General features: G+C 40.8%; 1 protein-coding gene across 2 annotated transcripts; it reads right to left on the minus strand.

The window, feature by feature from the left end:
- Positions 1-2,657: 2,657 nt before the first annotated feature.
- ormdl3 (ORMDL sphingolipid biosynthesis regulator 3) lies at positions 2,658-8,264 on the minus strand. 2 transcript variants are annotated; one of them, XM_081600726.1, is made up of 4 exons: positions 7,777-8,264; positions 6,152-6,356; positions 5,689-5,840; positions 2,658-3,654 (listed from the first exon to the last, which is right to left on the minus strand). In XM_081600726.1, the coding sequence occupies exons 2-4, from the start codon at positions 6,323-6,325 to the stop codon at positions 3,519-3,521; spliced, it is 462 nt and encodes a 153-aa protein (XP_081456852.1). In that variant the 5' UTR covers positions 6,326-6,356; positions 7,777-8,264; the 3' UTR covers positions 2,658-3,518. The 2 variants fall into 2 exon arrangements, with proteins under 2 accessions (XP_081456852.1, XP_017166110.1); XM_017310621.2 differs by having other exon boundaries at positions 7,858-8,261.
- Between the last annotated feature and the right edge of the window lie 308 nt (positions 8,265-8,572).

The raw sequence follows: 8,572 nt of genomic DNA on the forward strand, positions 1-8,572 counted from the left end.
GTCCTGTCTGCTGTGTTTCTTGGTTTTCGTGATGCTGTTTGTTCGTTAACGCTCTTTAACAAACCTCTGCGGCCTTTACACAGTCACGCTACCTCATTTAGAACAGAGGACTTTCATGATGGATTAATATGAGAAAGAAGAACAAGCTACATAAAGAAAGAACCAGAGAAACTGGTGAGTTAATGACTGCAATGGTACAATGTATTAAGTCTTTTTCTGCAGATGTCAGTAGGACTACAGAGACAAGGCAGAGAAGCTTGATTTTTTTTTTTACAGATTATCTGCCTCCTACCATACTGCAGTGACATAGTAACAGTTTTAACAAATATATTTACAAATATATATATATATGTATATATCTTTTATAAAAGTTACCTTCTGCAGCTCTCGGCAGTGTTTGTATCAAAAACGGTTAAAGTTATCAACAACCAACCCAGTCAGGTAAACTCCAACTTTTTTTTAATCTTATTTAAATATTTAAAAATAAATGAAAGAAAGAATATAACCAAGAGTACCTTTAAATCCAGGAAAGGCTTTTATTAGGATATCAAACCTTGATTTTTAGAACCGTTAACCCAAGTCACCATAAATCCTCCTTGTTCCACTCTCGTTACTTTCGCTTAATGAATGTTTAAAAACCACCGTGGTGTTGTCTAACACAAGGACCACTGTACGGTACGTGTATCCGTTTACGAGCCTGAAATAAAGACTACGGGTTAATTTTCGATTGGACACATCCTCGCAGAGTTGACAAGGAGTGCAAACAATATTCTTTACAGCATGTCGTGAAAAAAAAAAAAAGAAAAACGAAAAATCAATTTTGAAAGCAGACAAATCTTCCACTGCGGAGAAATCAATTCACAAAGAGCCGGCTAATTTATACTTTTATTAGATTCATTTTTCATTCTTAATTTGGCTCAGGACTATAAGTGCCAAACACTCTGCCCAGTCCAAGCAGGCCACTGGGAGACATAACTCTAAGATTCAAATTAACCTCTGAACGAGACTGGAGACTGGTCAATACTGTCTGTAAGGGGTTTAGTGTGTGTCCTAAAGAGAGCAAATTATCCTCATTCCACCTTATTTTCAACTCTCTGTAGATCTATAATGTCCAAGTGTTCGAACAATTCAAAGAACAAATTAAACTATTCATCACATATCCTAAAATATTAAATACTCATTTTGTACCTGCAACTCAACAGCCAAGTGAAAAAAACTTTACATCCGTCACCAGATTGAAAAAAAGTCTGTTTCAATTAATGTGCTTGATGCTCATATTCTCTGGCAATCAAAACTTCAGAAATTAATTTTTAATCTGCTCAAATCGATGAAAGATACAGCTACTAATGAACAAACCTCACAGACTTTTTTTTTTTTCAGAAACGTTACACAACAAATTGCTTTCAATGAAAACAACAGATATTCTCAAAAGATCCCGAGTAGCTTGATACATAACAACACGTTTCACTGTGGAGCGCCAGCAGCCATTTCCCAGTACTGTATTTGCAATTAAGACATCAACAGCTGCTTCCTTTACATTCAGATCAATGACAAAAAATGTAAATAACAAAGCCATGCGACTTCAGCTACAGTATTTCCCTATGGTTGTTTGGCCCAACAAAACACTACAATCCACAACTAACCACAGCTGGGGAACGGAGCGGAGACAACCAGATGTGTTGTAATAGGCCCGGGGGGAGGGAGGGAGGACGACACCGTGCCTTCAGACTATCAAATTATGGTCAAGAATTACATAGGAAACATATGAGCCTACTGTTTCTGTTGCATAAAACCATTTCTATTATTTTTCTTTTAAATTGTTCTTGAAGTAGGGAATAATCCCTCTGTCTCCACCCCAAACAAAGTCCCTCAGCATAAAGGCTCCACTGTGACACACCGTTTGACTCATGAAGCAGCTTCTGCCAGTGCCTTTCTATGTGCTTTTGAATACCACGTGTGCATGTCTGGTAACTCCGTGCAACTACAATCATTTCAGTAGCCAGCGCTGCATGTGGATCAGATCTGACCGTTCCTTTAATGTGACTAACTTGGCTTGTTAAGCAGGACAGGCAATTGAATATTTGCTCCCCCAACCCCCGTCTGGCACACAGAATATTTACAGCATTCTAGCTGTTGTTCCTTTACGGTGTTATGCGAGGGTTTATTTCATCATTATCAACGCTTTATGTTTACTGTCACAAATGTACAGCTTTATTCCTGCGTAAAATAAGATTGGCTGGTAATAGGCATGGGTCGGCATGAGTTTCTCATAGTATGACAAGCCTGGCTGTAATAGCAGAGCCAGGCGATGCTTCTTTAATCTTTATTCTATGACTTTGGTTGTTGCAACCAAATTTTTCTGAGAGGTTAATTTAGTCTTTCTCAAATGCAAAGTTGAGGCGTAGGAGCCTTCTTTCAGCCAGCTTACCAGCAGTGGGCACCAACCCGTTGGCATTGGGGTTTTTTCTGTGAAGTTTTGAAACCTCAGATTTTCAAAAACCTTGGTGCACCTCAGTGCCTTGCTAGTGATGCTAACTTGCCAAATTGGAGCTTAATTGGATCTAAAACATGGATTGAATAGAAACATCAAAGAAATCTGGCTATATATAATTTTTTTTTTGCACAAGACACACAGATGTAAAGAACATGAGACAAAATAATGTCATAACTCAAGAGGAATTTTAATCTGTGCATCTTTGAAGTAAAGAAAAACATCTTGAGTAACATGTGGCATTTTGTAATTGGATTACATTCGACTGATCTGCCAACAGAAGCCAGCTGAAGCAAGTACCCCTATCGTTTAAATACGTACTCTTGTTGGTATTTTAATAAAATCTTATCTCTTAACTGAGACCGTGGGTCTGCTGGCCCGTCCCAGACGGCTCACACATTCTGTGCGAGAGGACTTTGCATACAAGACAAACCAGGACAAGAATTTTCCAAATACGGAAACGGCCAGATAAAAATAAGAGCTGCTCAATTTCCCGGTCTTGACCCCGCGCAGTGCAGAGCAGAGCAGAGCAGAGGGGAGCCAAATATAACTTGGTGGTTTCTCGTGTCTCGCCTCTCCAGCAGTTCGCCGGTTCCTCACCGCGTCAGTGTAGAATTGTTGCTCTCAACTGAAGCCGCAGCCTTGAGCGAGGCTGAATAAATACAGTAGTGTATCATTAGACAAAAATTAACTTTAAAAACTGCCTCTTAGTGCCAGCGGAGTGAAGCAGCACAGACTCGTTTTGTGCATCGTCTTCAGAAATGTCAGAAATTCGTCTTCAAAGAAGACTTGAAGCGTTTGTAAACCATTTAGGATGAACCACAGCTTGTTGCAAAGACGGCGCGGTCTGCTTGTGCTTTCTCCTTGGAGTCTTGCTGAATGGGAACCGTGGCGGTGTCCTCAGCAGGTTTCCTTTATGGAGCGCTTGAGTAGAATAAGGTCCTCATCAGAGGCCCATTACACCGTGTGCTCTGAGCGGTCCAAGGGCGGGTGACCGTAAACCTCCATCTCTTCTTCTTCTGTGCTGTCAGTACTTGTTAATCCCAAAGATCCGAACGCCGTGCAGCTGCGGCAGTTTGGGAATGAGCACCGTGAGCAAGGACACGGTGTTGACCACAAAATGGACTCTGTCGTACTTTGTGTAGAAGCTGGTTAATATATACCTGAAGCAAAAAGAGAAAGGAGATGGAGAATCAGAGTTCAAGGAGTCGTCAGGAACATGTTCAACATCACAGATTTGTTATTATTTTGGTAGAAGTTGACCCTTTTCTGTGCTTAAAAGCTGAAGTTTTGGCCAGATCTGCAAGAAAACAGTAAAAACGGTCTTTCTTTTTGGGTGACATTTCATGCTGTTTTTAGATTGTACTTCAGAATCATTAGATGGATATTAATTGATTTTAATGCAATTAGCCTTTTTAGCATAAAAATGTGATTCACTCACACTGGAGGATTTTCCAGCAAGAATGACCGTCCTACCATTTCATTCAAATATGCATCCAGATTTTCACTCCAAAAACCCTAATTTTTGGATTAGCAACAAAATTTGCTTTATGTAACGATTATTAATTAATCATTTATTTTCAACAAAACCAATAATAACGATAGAATTTCTCTTAGTTAAAATAACAAGTCAGGGAACCGCTTGAATTAATGAGTTACAACAACATTAAATTTCCAATTGGGATCAATAAAGTATTTTTGAATTGAATATCAGAAATTATTATACAACCAACATTCAGTCTTTCTGTTCTCACAACACCAGCCCAAAGCAGTGATATTACAGAGCCCTTTGCTCTAAAAATACAAAAATGAAAAATAAGCAAACCGGTGATCTTTTGTGCTTTTTTTTTTTTGAGTGTGTGGGTCAATATGTTGCATTTTGCTATAAATCTCAGGGCAGAATGATAACTTGTATCGATCTATTGAAGACAATGGGGAGAAGCACAAATATACAAAAGGTCACTATAGTTTGACACAGATAAAAAAGTGGCAGCAACAAGTCACTATTTTTTTTTACATTAAAATAAAAGCACAGCTTATTGCATTAATAAAAATCTAGTTTTACTCATATTCATCTCAATAATTGAGGAAGTCTTCCATTAACATACCTAAGTATTTAGAGGAACTGATCATCTTGTCCCTTCCATCCAGGGCAACCACAGCAAGAATATATGCGATCTAACTTTAGAGCTGCTTAAAATAAGAAGCTTTGTCTTAAACGCATTTAGAACAAGCTTCTGCTTAAGTACATTATCCCGAAAGACATTAAAAGCAGCTTTTAAGTGCTTCATGGTCAGTTTGAGAAACAATGCAAAGCAAAGAATGACGATCATCAACATAAAAAAAGGTGACAATTTAAATCAGCCACATTTTGATCCTATGTATTTATATCCATATCCACCCCACAGCTATATTTGTACATAATAAATTACGAAAACATAAACAGAAGTAGTTTCCTCAAAATATAGAGTGACAAACCTGTCGGGTGCAGGTTATTTTGTCCCTTTGCCCTTTTGTATTTTTTATTTTTTTGCAGTTGTGGTCTTTTCTGATACAGCTTTTTGCAAACTATAATGTGGCTCCATCTGCCACAGGACATTTAGTACCGACCCAGCAGCTTTTTGTAGTCATCTTGTTACCTGATATGACGTTCTAATGACACAAAGTACATTTCTACACCTTACTTGTGATTTCATTTATAGCGTAATTTCATTTTTAATTAACCATTCAACTCTTAGTGAGAATTGAAAATGCTCTGAGCCGTTGCCTTGGGAGCAGCAACACATTTAAGGCTTTTACAGACTTAAGACATCCTGCACTGCTGTTTCGTTCCCGCGCTGACAAACTACTTCCTGTTGGCGCTGAGTGCAAAACGAGACGACAAATGTGTACAGAAGCTCAGTGTACACCTGCAGAGCTGCTCTCATTACAGTATTCTTGCTGAGGCTGCAAATCCGACCCAGGAAACCAAAGTGCCTCCTGTAAACTGAACTCTCATGATAACGAGGGAAGAAAAAGCCAGGAAAGCACTTATGGGTGCACCTGCGGAAAACCCAAGTCCTCTGTCAGATGTGGAGAGTAACCACCGTGATCCACTGGCCCGCTTCGCAAGAGTGAAAGGTAGCAGGGAGCAGAAGAAGAAAGAAAACGGATCAAGGGGACCTCAGCAACGAGGGGAGAACGGGTGGGTCACTTACAGGACAATGGGCGTGATTGTGAGGAACTTTCGCGAAGCGGTGAACTGCACGCCGTAGTCCATCTGCTCCCAGTGGGTCAGGAGGCGAGCCTTGCCCTGATCCGGGGTCTCGAAGGGAGTCCCTTTGACCGTGTGAAGCAGGAGGTACATGCACTACAACGAATGCACAGACAATCAGCAAATCAGAGGTATTAATAGGAAGAAAACTGGGAAAATGTGGCTTTTTCTCAAAGTTTAAACGTAAAAGCAAGTCTGTGCAATTGGTGAGAACAACACCTCTGAACATGGCATGTTCATTGTAACCACTGTCTTAATTTGAACCACCAAACAAACACTTTCAGAAAAAAAAAAAAACTTAAAAAAATCACAACTGCTCTGCATCGATCCTTCGCCGTGACCCATCTCGCTCACAAAAATGTCAAAGCCATACGGCGGAAGTAAAGCCTGTAGGGAATTCCTCTCACCAGATTGTGGATGAGGTTGGTGAGGGTCCAGACGACCGGGACGCTGACGAAGGGGATGCTGAGCAGGATGATGTGAAGCAAGCCGATGCCCAGGATGTAAGACAGCCAGATGCCCCTGCTGTTCATCACGCGGGTGTTAGGGTTCACCTCGCTGTGCGCCGTGCCCACGTTCATGGCGGCGTGCGCCGACGTCGCTGGAATTTATCTGATACAACATAAACAAAAGTCCAATTGTTCACGGCTACGACTTTTTCTTGGTTGCAGAAGGTAATTATTTAACAATCCTTGTTGATAGATCACAGGACGATGACCCAGAGTCTCATTAGGCATATTCTTTTTTTTTTTTATCCCTATAGAGCTGCAGGAAAACTCTGGGTGAATTGATGAGTAAAGTATGAACTCGTGACACTCGAAATGTGTTAATAAGTAATGATTTTATTCCCAATAGTCAATGCAATATTAATTATTATGCCCTTTTTTATTGTGATGAAAAAGGATTTGTGATATGCTGCACAGCCCTATGTAAAACATGCATTATAAAACTTTTTTTTTTAATTAATCACCAAAGAAAAGAAAATGAAATTCTGGCGATTTTGGGTAAAATTCCTGGCGACAACTTTTTTGAGTTCAACTGATGATCAGGAGGAATTTGTTGTTGAAGACCATCATTAAAGCAGTGGCTGCTTAGATAGCAGAGCATAACTAGTTCATCTTCTGGCTAAACGTTGAATTTCTCAGTGACTCTCTTTGTAAATGCAAGATTTATTAGTCATTCCAGGCGTAGGACAGAGAAGTAAAGGAGAGCAAGGTTATCTGGCCACAGCCTGGGGCTGTGAAACAATCCGTCTCCACATTTGCATTTGGTTGAAACCCTGAACTTAGTTCAGTCAGAAATTGTCTTACAGTCTACCTAGAAATTAGTACTTTGGAATACTTATGATCTTATACATATTCTGAGCATTCATCTTAATTTATTCCATTTTAGTTTACGGTCTTATAAGCACCAGTTACTCCATATTTTTCATTTTTTATTTTGCTAAAATATAAAATGCTGGTATCATTTGAAAGTTTAGAACATTTTGGCTGACCCATCTAAAAAAATAGATTACAAACACTGTATCCCATTCTGAACACACCATCTCCACTATGAGGCACGATGACTGCACCATCATGCATGGGGATCTTTTTTTGTTGTTGTTGTTTTTGTTGTTTTCACTAGGGACATAACAGCTGATTAGTGTCTATGGGATTATGGAATGAGTCAAGTTATAGACAGTGGTAAAGAAAGCCTGTTAGATGCTGCAGATTACTTGCATTCAATAAAATACACTTAAATTTGCGGCTGAATTATGGCATAATGGGAAAAAGTTCAAGGGGCCCTTAAGATGTTTACAATATTTTAAAAAAAATTAATAAAAAGCGAGTCTGCCAGACCATAACAACATTTTCAGTAACGGAAAAACAGCTTGAAGAGTCACACATGTCAAAGTTTTTGTTATTTCAAAAAGTGACCTACAGATGTGTGATAAAAGTCCTTAGAGAGAGAGAAATAACAACTCACTGCCGTCAGTGAACAGCCGCATCCCAGCATGCTTTCAAACTTACTTACCTGCAAACTGAATTACCTCAGACTGAATGTCCTCCAGCCGAGTCAGCTGGAGGGAAGAGGAGCCGATTTCTCTCCAGTTCAGTGAGTTTCCACTTACCGGGTGGAGAAAGTGGTTGAACTCCGACCTGTCCGGGGGCAACAGTCCGTTATCACTGGTTTTTGTGTGATATGTGAGCTCAGTTATGCAACCGGGAGAGGTCCGGGTGCTCCCATCTGTCTCTTCCCTGCTCTCCCCGAGCTCCACGCGGCCGCTCAGAGTGGAACCATCCGCTCGGAGAGGCGCAGGTCAGCGATGCTCCGCTTTCCACACACCGTCCTCCACAACGCCAGCTGGTGACAACACGGCACGGTCCACAAAGAGCCCGTCACTGATACATTCACTCTCACGGACAGCATGTCTTCGCGGAGGCTTCGCTCATCGCATTTTGCAGCGGTTGGTTGGCTTGTGTCACGTGGGGTGAGTCGAGCAATGAGCGCTTGCTACGGTGAGCCGTCGTGGACGACGCCCCCTTCACGTAATCCAAGAGAGGTGGGATTAAGAAAAATGAGTGTCGTTCAGGGCAGACATAAATTATATTTTGGTGTGTGTGTGTGTGTGTGTGTGTGTGTGTGTGTGTGTGTGTGTGTGTGTGTGTGTGTGTGTGTGTGGGGGTGTGTGTGTGGGTGTGTGTGTGTGTGTGTGTGGGGGTGTGTGTGTGTGTGTGAAAGCTACTATGAGAGCTACAGCTCTGTAACACATGGGCGTAGTGTTCCTTCATTCATACATTTTCTAACCCAGAATTCCTCACATTTCCATTGTCAAACTTTTAGTT

Source organism: Poecilia reticulata, chromosome 19 (assembly GCF_904066995.2).
Source record: "Poecilia reticulata chromosome 19, P_reticulata-male-v2, whole genome shotgun sequence".
NCBI classification, from domain to species: domain Eukaryota; kingdom Metazoa; phylum Chordata; class Actinopteri; order Cyprinodontiformes; family Poeciliidae; genus Poecilia; species Poecilia reticulata.

Excerpts from the sequence above, each read along its gene's own strand:
- ormdl3 (XM_081600726.1), bottom strand. The coding sequence starts at position 6,325 with ATGAACGTGGGCACGGCGCACAGCGAGGTGAACCCTAACACCCGCGTG. Across the intron at positions 5,841-6,151 it reads CCAACCTCATCCACAATCTG|TGCATGTACCTCCTGCTTCA; the intron begins GTGAGAGGAATT and ends CATTCGTTGTAG. Across the intron at positions 3,655-5,688 it reads ACAATCACGCCCATTGTCCT|GTATATATTAACCAGCTTCT; the intron begins GTAAGTGACCCA and ends TTTTTGCTTCAG.